Raw genomic sequence first — 18,678 nt, 5'->3', positions numbered from 1 at the left:
TAACGGCCACCTGTTTTGCAGTGTGAATGCAACAGTGCTGTATGCATTCATTCTTGGGAGTCTTCCTTTCATTTGGTATTCCCCAGAATTAAGTGGATGCAGAGTGTTGCGTCATATCCGCAGGTATTATGTGCATGATGAAGGGAAAGGAAACCCATGCACCCAGGCAATGCATTGACTTCTCTGGCAGTCAAGCATCGAAGGGGATGTCTTTTGCAAAGGCAATGTTTAAATGTATGAAAGTCTCTTTAGACTTGCCTCTGCTTTCATAGTCTGGAGCCCTTTTATGTTCCTGTGCTCACTTTCCAACAGAGCAGGCGACTCTGGTGCTTCTTCCCACTTTGCGCGTCTCCCTAACTCTTGACCACCAGAAAGCATCACTGTTGGCAAATCTCCAGAACCAAAGCAAACAAGGGTGGTTCTTTCCGCAGTCTCCGTCAGGCTCACAGCTTTTAAGCTCAAGGCATGTCTCTTTAAAACAGTGCAACTCACTTCGAATGCTTTTTGCCTTTCATTTTATGATTGCTTGTCATGCAATGTTCTTTGAAAGCTTGCTCATATATTATCTGTTCCATTTTTTCCATTTCCCTTTTTTTGCATGCTGTTCCTCCTGTTTCTTCCCTTCCTCCAAACCTCTGTTCCCGTGTGTAGACACAACGGCGACGACAGAACCAGCAGTTCACGGTTGGTATTGCATTCCTGTTTATCTTTTCTCTCAGCAGCACAGCGCTGAGTGGCAAGGCAAGCCTGGGAGGAAGGGGGGGGAGAAATGAGGGAGGCAAAGATAAGGTTAAGGGGGAAGAGAGGCAGAATCATGGTTCAAGTGGACTGATCTCATAAATATGCCATCATTTTTAAGGCTTGAAAGGATGTCTAGCCTTGTTGTATCTGTTGTGAACTTAGCAGTCAATGGTTACGGGTCTGGGCTTCCCCTGATTCCCCAAACCCAGCAGAAAAAACAGGCGTATCAGAACAAAGCAAGATGGATAGCTGCATTCAGCAGCCTGTATTGCCACATGTCAGAGCACACATTCCAGAGGAATCTGGCTTTGGAAGTAGCGGCTCAGATTGTATCTTAATTGTAATGCCTGCAAATTCTCAGGGAGTCTCCATTACACGAGACAGGCGTGAAGACAGTTAGTATTCCGAGGCTTTTGTAGCGTAGGCCACCCGTATGTTTTTCATTAGCAGGCTACCAAACACTTGCTCCAGAGCAACCTGGTACTCTCCCTGCACTTGGCCCAAGCAGATGAGCGAACTCGCCCCACTTGTCTCTTTCGGTTTGTGCCCCTTGCTTCAAACAGCTTGGCAGCTTTCACTTCCCCCAGGTTTTAAAATACTATCAAGGATCACAGACTAACAACTGGGTTGATAAAATATTGGAGAAATGACTTTGATATACAAATGTCAGTAACCTGACTCTGATTAAGTTAGAATCCCTATTTTATTGCTAAACATGCACCCTTTCTTTCATAAGATATATGGGGCTTGATGACTCCTATTGGAATGATTGCCCTGGGTGAAAAAGAACAGCAGGCTTTTTTTATATGCAGCTCAAGAGCTCTGAGAAGGCTCAGATGGGCTCTTCTGTATTATCTACAGGCTAGTCTAGCAGAATGCTTCATTGTCAGCTTCGTATGAAGCACCCTTTGTACAAGCCATTGGTCTATCAAGCACAGCACTGTCTACTCCATCCAGGTGCCACCCAGATTATGTTGACTACAACTCCCATCATCCTTGACTATTGATAAGGTTGGCTGGTGCTGATGGGAGTTGTAGTCAGTAGCGTAGTGGCAAATTCAGAAGTGCAGGGTCCTTTCATATTAGACACAACCACACCACCTCCCGTCCTATGTATGTATTTATTTATTTTAATATTGGGTTGAGAATGTGATCCTTGTTAATGTCTTCTCCCCAAACAACAGACATCTCTAGGAACCAGTAAGCATGAAAGGGGAAGTGTTAGATACTGGAAAGAGTCTTCTCAGTGGCTGGCTCACCTTTCACTCTGACTAGCTCCAATCAGTAGGAAAGGACAAGGAAGCATGTTAGAAGATTCTTCTCAGTGGCTCACACACTCCCCTTTCATGCTGATTGGCTCGTAGGATCCTGGAGACATTGGGAATCTGCTCCCCAAAAAGTAAGGGGTCTAAGACCCTCCAAGATGCTGGACAACTGCACTCTTGGTTGTAGTCCAGTAACACCTGGAAGACCCTGGTTTACAGCAGAGAGCAGCTCTCAGTTTGAGGCTGGGGCCTTCTCCAGTCCTTGCCATCTGAAAGCCTTTTACACTTCTGCCTCGACCCAGAGCAATGGCTCTTGCCTAAATCTATTAGCTTTGGGGTAGACTTCTGCATCAAACATCACACTATGATAATTTTACTATTCAGGAGAGTTGAAACTTTTCATTGGCTCGCAACACTTCTTGGGACTTCGCATTAATCTGTCCCGACAGATTTCTTAGCGATATGAAGAGTACCAGCTCTTCCATTGCAGATACTTGCACATGCCCAGTGGCTGCAGTTTACATATTCCAAATAGAGATGTACCTAATTTGGTGAGGGGCGGTTGTCAAGGAAATAAGGAACTGACGTCTGTCAGCCTGCACATTTTTCAGTGTAGCAACTGCTGTTGTCAGATATAGCTGCCACCATTTTGGATGTCCCTGGTCATGTGCAGTAGAGGCACAGTTCATGCACAAAGGAATTGAGCTGCATGGAAGCCAAATCCTGCACACAGTCTGGCTCTCCTTATCCTTTATCATCTCTGTATGGGAAGGAAGCCTTCAAATTTTCATCAGTCACTTTTGTCAAATCCTCAGTTTACCACAAATATTTTGGATAAGGTTGAAGAAAGAGAAGTTAAAACAAATTAGACAAGCACGCATCTGAGGTCCTGACTGTCTTCTGAGCATATGATAGTCTGCACAGTGTATTTTTACATCTCGATTCTGTTTGCCAGAAATGGACCCATTTCAAGCAGTTGAGTTGCAGACTAGAGAGCCCATTATAAGTCGATAAAATCCCAAGGGAAATTCTTTTGTAAAACAGCGTCAAAATCTTCATGCCAAAAGAACCCAACATTTTTATCAAAGCAGTGGAAGATTTGCTAGACCAGGCATTTGTGCAAGGGCAGGAAATAAACAGTGGAACATCCTAATGCTTGGTTCACCATGCGTTGAAGTTCCTTATAGTTTAACATTTGAGGGAGTCTCTGCATTTCTAATTATCACACTATTGGTAATTTTAACATGAGAGAAGCTTTTAACTGAAACTTTCTCAGTCATTGAAATGTTAATTCAGGTCCAAAGATACCTTCTACTAATAAACAATTATTAGTGATGGGTTTGCAATTGGGCATTAGTACTGACACGCTTGCTGCTGGAATTAATGGTAAAGCCTGGATAATTGGCTGTTTTTCCCATTGTCCACTTTAATGTCATCAAAATTTGACTGAAACATTGTTATAGCTCAGTGGTCCCATCATATGATTTGTACATACGAAGCCACAGGCTAGATTGGACTTGAGGATTGATAGTACTAGCCTGAAACAGCCAATGGGCTCAGTTGCTCTGAAGACTCATCAAGACTTACAGAACAAGCCAAGATGAACCAATGTGAAACATCTTGTATCCACTTGCCATGATGCCCAGCACTGTATAAACAAAAAGATAAATTTAAGACTTACCCAGGTCCTCTTGGCATCCTTCGTTAACAAGGTTGTGTTGGTTCCATTGAGACCACCATTAGTGATAGAAACACCTGAAAACCTTGTAAAGAAAGCATCATGCTAGAGGGTAAAGAATTCTAGAACAAGAGTTTTGCAATACAAGTAAAAATCACCTGGGTAAAAGCTCAACATACAAAGGAAATAAATTAGGCGTTCAGTTGTTGCTGCCTAGAGAGGAAAACTTTATTTTACTTTATTTTAAGGAAACAAATGCTTGAATGTGGCATAGGTATCCTTAGTCATAAAAACACATTTAACATTTTGAGGCCATTGTGCTTAAAGTCTTTAATGTCAAGTTACGTAAATTAATTTCACTTAATGTCAATGAAACTACTAAGTATGTACACTTGAGAGCACTAATCAGCCCATCATATAGCTGATACTAGTAAAATAGTTGGTAATATTTTCACAAAGGTTGGACAATGGAGCATTGATGATACTATCCCCCAGTTTTAGAGCGATCCAGGAGTCAAGTTAATTATCCTTTTTAGCCTTAACATATCCAAAGGTAAGCAGGAGAACAGATGAGAAATGTAGCCAGAACTGGAAAGCAGAAATTCTTGTCTTTGAGATAGCTTGTGGTTTGAAAATCGTCAACATATTGATAGCAAGTGCCCCATAACTCCCAAGAGGGAGATAAGAGAGCCCTTGAGCAGCTCACATTACTTGACATCTTTGGGAAAATTATGATATGCTTTCTGCCTTAAAAATAATGAACCTGGTTTGTGTTGAACCTCTTTGCCAAGGTGGCCCTTCCCCTGTTGAAGCCTCCTGTGGTTTCTTTCCAAGCTTGCATTGCCAGAGTGTGTATGAAGTTGACCAGATATTTCTTGTCTGGTGGCCATTTTGTTCTGAACAATGTCCAAATGAGAGTGAGCATGTCTGTGGATGGTGAGAAATGCATGATGGGCATGGTAACCTGTGAAGCCAGATGTATTGCCTCCAAAAACAGTTTCAAATTACAACACAAATGGAAGGCCAATACCGGAAGGCTCATTCGAGGACATGGGCTGTGCTTTGATATAAGGGAGATGCCTGAGCACTCCATGATTTCTTTTTTAAGTGTATCCTAGAGGACGGGTGGGGGAAGGAGTTTGTGTGCATGCAAAACTATAGCAACCTCCACCATCCCTTTTCTCACAATACAGGACTTAACAGCAGTGGTGCATGGGCAAGTTTAAAGCACGAACATTTAACTCGCCAACTATATATAAAGCTGAGATCTTAAACTTGCGGGTTTCTGTGTGTGCTACCCATCCCTGGCCCCCACTCTTCTGCATTCATTGTCAGAATTCTGATAACAGCATGTTCATGGCTGATGCTGGGGCTCTGGCTTTGGCTGCACGTCAATGCCTTTTTCAGAATCTTCGTTCTCTTTTAACTTTCGCCTTGCAGTGCAGATGCCTTTTGGAAAGCTTCTGTTCTCTAAATCAGGAGAACAAGCAGGACAGCCTGTACGTGCTGGAGAGGTGGACCAAATTGATTCTACAAGCCATCCCCTTGCTATTTTTGGAGAGTTTTCTTTCTAACAGTGAAAAAACAGTTATTCCAAGAATTTGTACTACAAAGTTTGACTTGAGAGTACATCTTCCCCAATTTTTGCTAATGGTGCCCTTTATTCCCCAGGGAGCCAATTGAGAGAAAGAGAGAGAGAGGCATTTTAAAATCAAATATGCATATCAAAAATACAGTTGAGACAGAATTAGGATATTATATTGCTGTTCTTAAATACTTCCTAGTGTGATGCCCATCCTTTTGGACAAGTGCTTCAGCACAACTCCAGGATAAATTCTCTGGTGGGTTGTATTCCCCAGTTAGGATCACAAAAGGTTGCCACGTATTTGCTAACCACTAGCACAGGGATAGTCAACATAGTGCCTTTTCAGATGTTGTTGGACTCCAGCTCCCATCAGTCCCAGCCAGCATGGCTAATGGTCGGGGGTGGTGGAAGATGTAGTCCAATAGCATCTGGAGGACACCACATTGTCTTCCCCCTGCACTAGCCCAGAATGGAAATGTCTTCAGCAGAACACTTTGATCTCCACTATTTTCTCCTCCCTGGTTTATCTGAAACAAAAGCTCAATACTTATTTTTTAATGTATATGTTGAAGCTTAGACATTGTGCAATGTTGCAATGTGCACACGTTCTTTAATTCCATGCTGCTATCCAAAGAAAAAAACAGTCGTGGTTTTTGGTGTAGGGATACAGTTGGCCAGCTGCAGGAACATCCCTAGAGGAGCATATTTTCAACAGCAATTCAGTCTGGGGATTGGATTTCAACAATCATATTATTTAAATTGAGAACAAAAGTTGCTTGCAGAGAAATCTTCCAGCATCACCAAGGGAGAGATGGGACATCCCAGTCATCCTCAAAGTTGATAAAGCTGACCTGAGGGCACAGAAGTGAGTGGGATGTAGGATCCAAGTAGTGGGTTAAATAGTACCCCAAAAAATCAGATATATTGAACATTTAGCTCGTCTGTGAAGTAGCGTGCTGCCAAACCATTCAAATGTAGAAGTAAGCTTTGTGGAGCAGCCTGGTTAGATCCACCTTAATATATATATAACAATTATTGTCAAAGTAGAAAGATCACAGCAGGATCAAAGGTAAGTCAGGAGTCAGTAAAGATCCTCAAGACTAGCATTTGGTAGAAGCAGCAATTATTCCAAGGAGGCTTACAGTGCCTTCGTCTTCCCCTGGAAGTGTTAGCTCTACCTTTTTCTTCCTCGAGGGTGTCTTCATAGGATCTGGGATTAGCTCAATAAGAGAATATTCACCAGGCAAGAATCTTGGCTAGATGTGTTTAAAATCACAATGGTGATACCAGTTTTATTAAAAAGTAATGAACATTGCATCACAGTGGTGATTTAGGATGGCAGGATGACTACTTTTTTTGTGCGTGGAGCAATATTTTTTTTAATTTAAATATCTGTATGCTGCTTTTCAGCCTGCAGTGTGACTCACAACAAAATTAATAGAACAACAAATGATGAACCCACAAAACCCTACTAATACAGTATAAGATGAAGAGAGACAGCAGCAGCAAAACAGTAAGCAGCCAATATAGTTTAAACAAATTGCAGTTCGAGGAGATAAATACGAACCCTTAGAAGCCCTGTTGAGAGAGTATGGTTTTAACCTGGTGCCGAAATGACTGTAATAAAGGTACTCCCCTCTTTTGTCTGGGGAGGATATTCCATAAGTGAAGTCCCACTGCTGCGGAGGCCACCCTCCTACCCCCCCCATGTCTCAGCTTCAAAATTACTAAGAGACAAAATGAAAAGCCAGGATTAAAAAAAGGAAACCCTGCAAATTTTACTAGGAATAGCCTTGTATGCAAAATGTAGCAATAATATAAAACAACGTTCAAACACAATAATAAAATAGAGGTGAAGTCTATTTAACAGCCTCATGCCACCAGTCAATGCTTTCAGTTGCCAAATATTAAGACAAGCCAGCTTCTAAACACCATAAAAATATTAAATCTTGTAAAACGGGGTGTGTGATTTTATTTATTTCTCCAGTTTGTACACCACCCTTCACAATGTCAACATGATCCCAGGGCAGTATCTAACAGTGTACAAAATGTATCAAATAAAATCAAAGTGTGTTACTAATTTACTCCAAATGCCTGAGAGAATGTTTTTCCTTGTTGTCAGAAACCCATCACATTCTCTGCCATCTGAACTTCCCGGGGGAGGGAGCATTCCGGAGCCGGAGGGCCACAGCAGAGAAGGCCCTCTTGCGTGTCACAGTATAGTGGAGCAAACCTGCCAATGGGACCACAAGAAGGCAAAGCAGCCTGTGGCAAAGAAACAGACAAACTCCCTGTTTGCCAAGCACGCACACCCTGAAATGTAAAAGATCTGAAGGGCTGCAGCTCAGTAGTAGAGCTGAGCAGAAGGTCCCAGAATCAATCCCTGCCATCTCTGGGAAAGGCTGAGCAAGTCTGCTGCCTGAAACCCTGGACAGCTGCTGCCAGTCAGTGTAGGCAATGCTGATCTGGATGGATCAAGGACCTGATTCCGTGTAAGGCAGTTTTCTGTGTTTCCATGTTAGCTTCAGGGTGGGTTCAGAATACAGTTTTAAGCTCATCAAAAAATGAAGCTGTAAGATAAGTGTGTACTTTTACCTTACTTACGTGGGCCCCTTATTTGGGGGGAAAAGATCTTATCAGCCATAACGTAGATGGAACTCGCCATATGATTAGGGAGAATACTGTGAAAGACTCCTTCCAGTCAGCAGATTAGGGGGTTGGAGGGGCCTGAGTAAAAACTGCTGTGATTAAGGTCTCCAATTATATATCTATTAGAATATAAATTTTAAAAATTGACTAATGGTCTTACCCTATATAACCACGTATCCTACTTGAGTACCTCAGTTATCAAACTTCCCATTAGAATATCCATGTACCTTCAAAGAGATGTATCAATTATCATCATCATTTGTTACCCGCCCTTCACCTGAAAGTCCCAGGGTCGGTTACAACATTTTTAAAATAGTGGGGCTCCTACTGGGAGGAAGGGCGGGATATAAATCAGATAAATAAATAAATAAAATACAGCATTGAAAGCAATTTAAAAACAACCTAAAATCCCAAAATAGGGCAGGTCCTAAAATACCTGTTTCAGGAGTCAAAGGCCAGGGTGAAGAGGTGCATCTTCAGGCATTTGCCAAAAACTGTGCAGCAACATTACCAGGTGCAGCTTGATGGGGAGGGAATTCTGCCTTTCCCAACCTTTCCCAACCAGTGTGCCTCCAGATGTTGTTGGACCACAACTCCCATCTTTCCTGACCATTGGCAATGCTGGCTGAGGCTGATGGGAGTTGTGGTCCAACAACATCTGGAGGCACACTGCTTGGGAAAGGCTGAGTTAGAGGCCGCCACCCAGAATGCCCTCTCCTAGGCTGCCACCCCGAGAGATTCTGAGGGTGGCGGGACTACCAAAAGGGCCCCCTCTGCTGATCTCAACACCCAAGAGGGGCTGTAGGGAAGGAGGCGGTCTTTCAGATATTTGGGACCTAAGTTGTTTAGGGCGTTAACCAGTAGCGTGAGCACCTTAAATTGGGGCCAGAAGCGAATGGATGAACCACCTATCCTATTGCCCCTCTGAATCCATACTGGAGAAGCTCAGCCTTGTATAGCACAAGAAAGGGCACGCATGAAAGACATTACTAATCAAGCCTTCTCTGTAAGCAAATGGAATTGGTCTTAGGTCAAGGCTGTCTTCTCCTTAATATCCACATGCGTAAGTAAAGTGGGGGTGTTATTACTCACCACATTTACAGCAAACTTTAGTGGGCATAAACAACAATGGAACAGTTTCTGTTGATTGTTTACCTAGTTCCATCTAACAAGAACTCACAAGGATATTAAAAAACAAAGGGCCCTCTCTGCCAATTTCAGCTTAACTCAGTATTAATATTTTAATCAGATTTATATCCTGCCTTTTGACAATGTCCTTCCAAACGACACTCATCCAGACATTATCCAACAATTTATAATCCCCTCTAGGTTAGGTTTGTACTGCATAAATGCTCTTCAGACCTATTCAGTAGACAAACTTCTGAATAATACTTTCTAAGCTTAATTTGGGGGGGATTGGTTGGTGCTCTGGAAATCAGTTTAGGAAGCAGTGTGCACTAGTGTTGTGCAAATACAAGTCTTGGGAAGGAAAGCATTGTGATTGTTAGACACAAGTATTTAGATAGTTGCTGTTCCTACACAAATTTTAACTTCTTTAATTCCAAGTGACAGAACAATTGCATGCACTTGGAAAGTTAACTCTCATTCAAAAAATTGCAGGAAAATGGGAATGCTTCCTGATAAAAAAAGAATAAAGTCTTTTAATAGTCAGATGAAAACTGTAATGAGAAAAAAGCAAGGCATAATTGGTAACATGTATCTCAACTACTTTGAATGTTGTTCAGTGACATTTTAAAGTCTACCAGGATTCTAATATAAATTGAGTAGTTGGACTGTATAGTTTTCTTTGTGGGGTGAGGGAAAATAGAAGACCCTTTACCTCTTAAAAATTACAGCACTGCCCTTTTTACTTTTAAGAAAACAAGATTTTCTTTAAATGAAAGAAGAAAATCCTCTTAAAAGAAGCAGATTGGAGATAAAAATAGCTTTCCAAAGGATGCTTTTGAGGAGTCAGTTTGCCTTCTAGTACTACAAGTGTGGCCTTAAGACCCAAAGTTGAATTTTTCTGAATTCCAGTGGTGGCTTCAAAGACATGTGTAATGTCACTAATCAAAAATATTTGTTTCTTCAGCATAGGATTTTATCAGTAGTGTCCACTTGACTTGGTGATGATCAGCCAGCTGCAGTCTCTACACACAAAGTTGCAATCTAGTTACAAGCCAGACCCTGTGATTATTTTGGGGGTGAAGAAGAGTAGGAGGGCCTCATTCACATCATGTTTCTGCTGACACATTAATATATTTTGCAGGCAAGGCAGAAACAATAGTGTAAATCTTTTCGAGGGCCAAATTCTGCCCCACCCCAACAAAAGAGCAGTTCCAGCCTGTGAATCCCCGTGCACCTTGTCTCTACACTGGTCTCCAATCTCATTGAGAAAAGATGTTGCAAACCTGCATACAATTGCATGCTTGTGCTGTTAGCAAAATCCCATTTCTTTCGTTGAGCTTGCACCTAAGCGATTGCCCGTTGACCATGCCCACTGGCCCTTATATTTGGATTTATAATTTTATTGACTCCCTAATGTTAGGACCTTTGGGAGGGGGGCTGTAGCTCAGCCTGGCATGCAGACGGTCCCAAGTTCAGTCCTCAGTGGCATCTTCTGGCACGGCTGGGAAGGAGCCCTGCCTGAAACCTTGGAGAGAGACGCTGCCAGTCACCGTGGAGAATATGGAGCTAGATGGGCAAGTGGCTTGACTCGGCAGAAGGCGGCTTCCTGGGTTCCTTTGCAGGGTGGTGGCTGCCTCTGTAAACATATCTAATCATAGATGTCTCCTCAATTCTGCTCAAGTAAAGATTTGCACAAATATATTTTGGCATGTTTTCATAATCATTTCAATTATCTGCCCCCTTAGTCTTTGTGCAGTGAGCAAAGCCACTTAGGGGGATTCATCTCCTCAAGCTGCGTTGTCTCCCTAAGAGATGGCATTCATTCTTTCCCGCTGATGAGTTGCAAAGCTGTCCCCAAAAGCCCCACAGCTGCCATATGTGGATAGTTCATAAATGGGGCAGGCAGGTGGCTTAGGGTTGGGGTCACTTGAAGATCCTGGCAAAAATGTCTATGAATACTTTTTAGCCTACAACTAGGCAAGGGAGATCTACCACAATTTAAAATAAGGAGACCTCCTTGGGCACGGGGGAATTCGCATCTTGCAAAAGCTTACTCACCCACTTCAATGAAGAGGGTGGCTCAGTACACATTTCCCAGCCCTTCTCTGTGAAACCCTTTAAATAGTAGATGCCAAGGACCAAAGCCCAGGCCTTTTGCTTGCAATGGTTGTTCTGCATCAAAGTATGTGAATCCAGCAACTCTTGCTTTGTAATGAGAGTGTCTGCAGTTTGGCTATTAACCGAAGCATCTGCAAGTTATTGTTTACCGCTAAAGCAGTTGACACAATTGATAGTGGCCCCTTCACTGTAAAATGTCAGTGTGTGTTTGCTGCAACATCGCGGAAGCTGCTTCCCGGCTACCCATTCAGTCTTGCCTGTTTTAGATTAGCATTTAGACTCCTGTTCAGTCTTAGCAGGACAATTCAGCCACAGCAGCCTAAATGTCTTGAAAGCTACTAGCTCAAACCTGGACAAGACCAGCTTACAATTGTAAAGCCTAATAATATTTGTTCTACTCTGTGTTGTACAGCAGGTGTGTTCATGGCTCCAGATCTTGTACTGGCAGCCAGTCACCACACACTGAGCAGTGTCCTTTAGAGCGAAGTGAGATGTTACACAGAGGAAAAAGTGTTTTCTTTCCCACTTTTTAAAAACCAAAATCAACCTTTGCAGACTGCCAGCCTGAGCAGAGGAGGGGTGGGGGAGCATTCATTTGCTACCGTCTGATCATTTTCCAGCTCCAAATAGCCTCCCCAAAGCTACTTTTACCCCATGGTGGGAAAGAGCTTGGGGGACAGCCATCTGTTAGAGACCAACAGCAAGTAGAAAAGGAGTTAAGCAGCCCACCCTCCTCCTCCTGCTCTCCATTGCAGCTTTTCAGTGTACATAGCACACCATCAGGAGAAAAAGGCATGGAGCTTCGTGTGACATCTGGTTTGTCTCTTAACTAAGCAGGCTTCCATCAAACCTCCTTGTAGCCTTTCACTGAGAACTTCCTCACAAAAGAATATTTTTTAAAAAAAAAGAGCAGAGAAGTGGCATCTGTAAAAACCAAAGAACATCAAGTTTGCCAACAGTTTTGCTAAGAAGAAAGTTTCTGGAAGAGGTTTCTGCCTCGGTGTATTGTCAACTTTGAGATGACTTTCCCAGAAAAAGATGATGTTGGGATTTTTCTAAAACATTTTTTCTTAATAAAAATGCAACACTCCATCTCCATGTGTCATTGCTGTAGTTTTGAAAAGAGCAAGCCAAGACAGTTCTGCATCCACCTTTCTCCACCTGGTGGCCTCCATGTGTTTTTGGACCACATCTCCCAGCAGCTCCAGCCAGTAGGGCCATGTGGAATATAGGAATCTCCCTTTATACCGAATCAGACCTTTGGTCCATGTAGCTCAGTATTACCTACACTGACTGGCAGCACCTCTCCAGAGTTTCAGAAGGGGGCATTCTCAGCCTTACCTGGAGATGCCCTTGGGGATCGAACCTGGGGCCTTCGGCATGCAGCTCTGCCACTGAGCTCCGGCCCTTCCCCTATGATGCTGCTGTAGATGTGAGCACAGCCTGGCTGGCTGGGGCTGATGGGAACTGTAATCCAAAACATCTGGAGGGCACCAGTTTGGGAAAAGCTGCTGTGTATTGATGTAACAGACTGTTGTAGCCATTATTGCCAAAAGATTAACACTGAAACCTGAAAAAAATGTTTACATCCTAATTGTCTGTATAATCTAAGGGGAGTTTTTAACTACAGACATACATTGCCCTGCCCTGTCTGAGCAATTTTAATAATAAATGTTTTGTGGAGGAGGGACCTGTTTTTGCATGCAGTTATGAACGAGTGGGTTTTTTTTACTGTTTTCCTTCCTGTTTCTTGTGTTTTCAGTGGTGCAGACCGAGAAATCTTTCTGACAGTCTGTTGGCTGGTTGGTTTAAAAGAGGCGAAAAACTAAATATATTAACTGATTGGAAAGCCTCATGCACAAGCTAATCTGAGCAAAAGTTTTTGTCAGATGGCAAGGGATTACTCTATTATTAATGCTTTTTTGTGAGAAATTCATCTTTGTTCTTAAGTGTTTTGTTTTCTCATCCCTTGAGGAACACAAAGAAAAATGAGTTTGTTTTTACTTGTAAGGCTTTAATCAGTTGCCAAATTCCGCCGAAGAGCTGGACTATGAGGATCTCTCAGGTAAGAGCTAGTTTTCAGGTTGAGCCAATGTGGTGGTTCAGCACCTTGTTTGCATCCTGGCTGCTTTGGGGAAAAAACATTGTGCAATTGCAGTTAATCAGGCACGGAGACCCATCATCCATCTCCTGTCCTCTCCCCACCCACCACCACCACCACCCCTGCCATAGCTGGACTTTTCCCGATTGCTCGATAGCGGCATGGATTTACCAACATGTCTACCAGCAGGCAAGAGTTGAGGGCAATGGGAGGGGGAGGGCAGAGTGCAGTGAGTTATATTACAGGTTGTCTAGTAGCTGCTGTGAGCTCAGCCACTGGAAATAATTTTTCTGAATCCTAATTAGAGAACGGTTCAGTTGAAATTTTGTAAAGCGCTAAAGGATGCCGGGTTTGTGTGGGGAAAGGTGTCTCAAATGCAACTTCGCACTGAGTCTGGGTTGCTGTGCCATGTAGCGCTGGTAAATTAGTGTCGCAGGGCTTTCAAGTGGGGATAGAAGAGGGGGATCATTTCATTTCATATCAGTCTCTAAATTAATTATATGCCACCCATATTTATTTTTTCACTGCAGATTGAATCTTTGCCAGGGGAAAAGAAGTAGGCCTTCCTATTTTAGTATCCTTTTGTCATTTTGTATCCTGTCCTTGTTTTTCTCCATTAGAATCAAGGCAGTACATGTGGGGGTTACGCTGGTCTTCTTACATTCACAATAGTTCTGTGAAGTTGGCTGATCCTTTGGCCAAGTGCAAGACTCTTCACAGTGATCTCCGTGGCTAAAACGGGATTAAAGCCCACCACCCTCTCCATGTTCCCCTAGTGGTTTTGAGTTTATTTCCTGATGGGGATTTGACTAAACTAGGTTACAGTGCAGCCCTTTTTTCAGATTGAAAAGTCAGGGTCTGGATATTGTAGATCCGTTGTGTATGTTTCAAGGTGCCATTTTCTACAGAAAGCAAACAGGCTGTTGTTTATGTGGCCTACCTTTCATACTGGACAAAATGTGTGCTGTACTAAGATGGGGGTGACACTGATGGCTTGAGGGATGGTGAGGAGTTTGTGCTAGTTAAAAATAAAATAAAAATCCATGGTTGTGTATCCCATTGATGCACATGGCATAAAACAAATCCTGTGTTGGCAGATCTGTTTGTTTTTTAAAAAGCATTTTGTTAAGATAATACCTGAGGAACCAAAAGACAAAAGGGGAAAAGTTGATAGAACTGATATTGTTAATAAAAACTCAGAAGTGACAACAAGAAGAAAGATCAACATTTACCACATAAGATATAAAGATGAACATAAGATATAAAGAATGTTTTACCACTTTAGCAACAAAAGCTATTTGACCACATAAAAATGAGAAACAGAAGCAGTTATTTACAACATTGGAAAGAAAACATAAGGCTGTCCTTTATCTTGAAAATTCTTGTTCCAAAAAATGTATAACTATTTTTCATCCAATCTTTCAGCAGCACATAAATTAGATATCATTTCTTAATCAACGGCTCTCATCTTAAATATCCCAAAAGAATTATCTTTGGATGAAGCAAGATGCTACTGTGATTTCTTTAATCCTATGTATAACTGCATTCCAAACCCTTAGTCTGCGTAGGCAGAACCATAACATATGCATAAATCCTGCGTTAAGAGAGTGGCATTGCCAACCATGTTAACACCTGTTTGGACAGATTTTACATAATGTAAAATGTCTGTGGAGAAAGGCAACACTGATAAGCAATCTTGAAATAATTTTCTTTCAGGTTGCCGCTTATTATAAGGACTCTGTCAAATAGGATCAATCTTTTCCCTTTTGTTTGTTTATTCTGATTGTCTTTTGTATACCGCTCTTCATAAAATGATCCTAGAGAGGTTTACATAATAAAAACCCTCAGATACCATAATAAGCAAACAAGTAAAACTCATAAAACAACACATTTATTCATCAGCCTGCAAAATAACAGCAACAGGTAGAACTAGTTTTACTCATAATCAAGATATACTTGGGGAGGGCATGTCTGCTTTGACTGCATAAAATTACAGATTGAGTCACACAGAATGCCAAAGAGGAAGGACCTTCCTGCCCATCATATGACATCAGGCTACAAATCCAGATTTGACTGTCTTGATGATTTACCCATGAAATACTTCCACGGTCCATCAAAGCACTTTAGAAGATTCATAATCCGACTTCTGTTCTTGCCCGCAAGCAGTCAGAGGCTCTGAGTCCTTCCTGATTTAGGCTTCCTGTGTCATTGGTTTTAACCTCTCTTCCTGCAATACTGAGCTGCTCTAACCAAATCAGGCTTGCAGTTGTGTGGGGGGCAGTCCAGAGGAGCGTGCTATGCACATGAAATGGATGGGGATTGCATAAAGGCATGAGGACATTCTTGCATAATTCCTATTAATTTAAACTGTGAGGCTCCGACCAGTATTTCTGCTGCTGGCCTTTTTGAACTTGTCCTCATAATTTCAGTTTGGATGAGGAGGAAAAGACAAGGGCATAAAGCTACTTCCCATGTCTACACTTATTCGATAACTTGACAAATCCAAACATTTCTGCACAAGTGAAACAGTCTCTTTTCATTTATTCACCATGTTCCAGCCGAGTGCATCCCCATTCCTGAGATTTTACTCCTGATACATGTGTTGTAGAACACAGCACAATCAAAAGGGACCTGGGTAGCCCTTCCGTGTAGTTTGATTAACTAATCAAAAACTGATTAGCACCTTTGTTCATGGGGGATGCTGATTAATCAATTACTATTGATTTTAAGCATGGCTTTGTTCTCTGGCAAAGAGATGTCTGGAGAAGCAGCCAATAAAAATTGAGCACCTGTCATAGTGATTAAATTTATTAAAACAAAATACATTATTTTTTATGAAGCTATCTTGCAATGGGTCACTGAAGGGGAACATATTGATTGAAGAAGGATGAACTCCTTGAATTTCGCTCGCTTAAATTAGAGACCAGATTCAATTATAATACAAGACAAACAGGTTAACACCAGCTTTTAAATAGCCCATCAATAAATTAGAATAGGTGCAGCACACTTAATACTAAACTGAGGTAATGATCCCCCCCCTTTTTTTCTCTTTTTTCTTTTTCCTCTTCTGGGCCTCAGTTTTAACCTTTCTGGGTTGTTAAGGATGCAACAACTGCCTGTATTTCCATGCAGTGATGCCAGCCCTTAGGACCCCTGTGCCACTTTGAATGTCATTTCCTTACACAGTTGTCCAAATTCACATGGCTGGACGTAGATGCCCTTTGAAGCTATTACATGCCAGCTTTATCTCACACCCTCCTATAGTAAGGCCTTCTCCAAATGCCATGGAAGGGACTGTGATTTAATGTTTATATTTCCATAACTGCCAGTGCTTCGCAAACAAAGTTTACTCCAGACGCCCTTCTCTTTGTGCCTTGTTGTTGTTATGTGCCTTCAAGTCAGTTACGACTTATGGCGACCCTATGAATCAGCGACCTCCAGTAGCATCTGTCGTGAACCACCCTGTTCAGATCTTGTAAGTTCAGGTCTGTGGCTTCCTTTATGGAATCAGTCCATCTCTTGTTTGGCCCTCCTCTTTTTCTACTCCCTTCTGTTTTTCCCAGCATTATTGCCTTTTCTAGTGAATCATGTTATCTCATTGTGTGTCCAAAGTATGATAACCTCAGTTTCATCATTTTAGCTTCTAGTGATAGTTCTGGTTTAATTTGTTCTAACACCCAAGTATATGTCTTTTTCGCTGTCTGTGGTATGCACAAAGCTCTCCTCCAACATCACATTTCATATGAGTTAATTTTTCTCTTATCTACTTTTTTCACTGTCCAACTTTCACATCCATACATAGAGATCGGGAATACCATGGTCTGAATGATCCTGACTTTGGTGTTCAGTGATGCATCTTTGCATTTGAGGACCTTTTCTAGTTCTCTCCATTTTGGTTAATGACTGTGCCAAGGTATTGATAATCCTTTACAAGTTCAATGTCCTCGTTGTCAACTTTAAAGTTACATAAATCTTCTGTTGTCATTGCTTTAGTCTTTTTGATGTTCAGCTGTAGTCCTGCTTTTGTGCTTTCCTCTTATCATTATCTGCATTCATTTCAAAACATTACTGGTTTCTGTTAGTAGTATGGTATCATCTGTATATCTTAAATTATTAATATTTCTCTCCAGTTTTCACACTTCCTTCATCTTGGTCCAGTCCTGCTTTCCGTATGATATGTTCTGTGTATAGATTAAACAAATAGGGTGACAAAATACACCCCTGACTCACACCCTTTCCGATGGGGACCTAATCGGTTTCTCCATATTTTGTCATTACAGTAGCCTCTTGTCCAGAGTATAGGTTGCACATCAGGACAATCAGATGTTGTGGCACCCCCATTTCTTTTAAAGCATTCCATAGTTTTTCATGATCTACACAGTCAAAGGCTTTGCTGTAATCTATACAGCACAGGGTGATTTCCTTCTGAAATTCCTTGGTCCATTCCATCATTCCATCATTCAACATATGTTTGCAATATGATCTCTAGTAGCTCTTCCCTTTCTAAATCCAACTTGGATGTCTGGCACTTCTTGCTACATATATGGTAAGAGCCTTTGATGTAGAATCTTGAGCATTACTTTACTTGCATGGGATATTAAGGCAGTAGTTTGATCATTAGTGCATTCGCTGGGATCCCTTTTCTTTGCTTTTGGGATGTATATTGAATGCTTCCAGTCTGTGCGCCATTGTTTAGTTTTCCATATTTGTTGACCAATTTTGGTCAAAATTTGGACAGATTCAGTCTCAGTAGCTTAATAATAAAATAATAATAATAATAATAAATTTAATTTCTTTGTCGCCTATCTGGCCAATGGCCACTCTAGGCGACTTACAAAATCATTAAAATACAATTAATAAAATACAGTAATACAATATAAAAACAATACATCTGCAACAACAATATTAAAACTGGGCAGGAGGCATTACAGTTATAACAATTAACCCTCCCCGGATACCCCGAAGGCCTGTTGGAAGAGCCAGGTCTTTAAGGCTTTCCGAAATACATTTAGGGAAGAGGCGTGCCGGAGATCTTGTGGGAGGGAGTTCCAAAGAGTGGGGGCCGCCACTGAGAATGCCCTCTCTCTTGTACCTGCCAATCTGGCTGTTTTTGTTGGCGGGATTGAGAGAAGGCCCTGTGTGGCCAATCTTGTCGGGCGGCATAATTGGTGGCGTTGAAGGCACTCCTTTAGATAAACTGGGCCGAGACCGTGTAGGGATTTAAAGGTCAATACCAACACCTTGAATTGGGCTCGGAAAACAACTGGAAGCCAGTGTAGATCGAACAACACTGGTGTGATGTGATCTCGGCGGCGACTATTCGTAAGTAGTCGAGCCGCCGCATTTTGTATAAGTTGCAATTTCCGGACCGTTTTCAAGGGTAACCCCACGTAGAGCACATTACAGTAGTCCA

The 18,678-nt window shown here is 42.0% G+C and overlaps 1 protein-coding gene across 9 annotated transcripts in view; it reads left to right on the top strand.

Moving 5' to 3' along the window:
• CADM1 (cell adhesion molecule 1) overlaps positions 1-18,678 on the top strand; it is a 340,519-nt gene that overhangs the window by 305,964 nt on the left and 15,877 nt on the right. For 3 of the 9 annotated variants that reach the window (XM_061592255.1, XM_061592251.1, XM_061592252.1), the window contains 2 exons: positions 652-684; positions 13,176-13,229. The exons of 1 other annotated variant lie outside the window; for it this stretch is intronic. In XM_061592255.1, the coding sequence (XP_061448239.1) occupies positions 652-684; positions 13,176-13,229 (87 nt within the window). Of the gene's footprint in view, positions 1-651; positions 685-5,124; positions 7,605-10,010; positions 10,390-13,175; positions 13,230-13,795; positions 14,250-18,678 lie in introns of those variants that run through there. 5 more of the 9 variants (XM_061592257.1, XM_061592253.1, XM_061592259.1 and 2 more) reach the window with 4 other exon arrangements.

The sequence above is a fragment of the Rhineura floridana genome, chromosome 12, assembly GCF_030035675.1.
Source record: "Rhineura floridana isolate rRhiFlo1 chromosome 12, rRhiFlo1.hap2, whole genome shotgun sequence".
In the NCBI taxonomy this organism is placed as follows: Eukaryota; Metazoa; Chordata; class Lepidosauria; order Squamata; family Rhineuridae; genus Rhineura; species Rhineura floridana.
The sequence above is the reverse complement of the archived record's forward strand: the minus strand, read 5'-3'. Positions and strand labels throughout refer to the sequence as shown.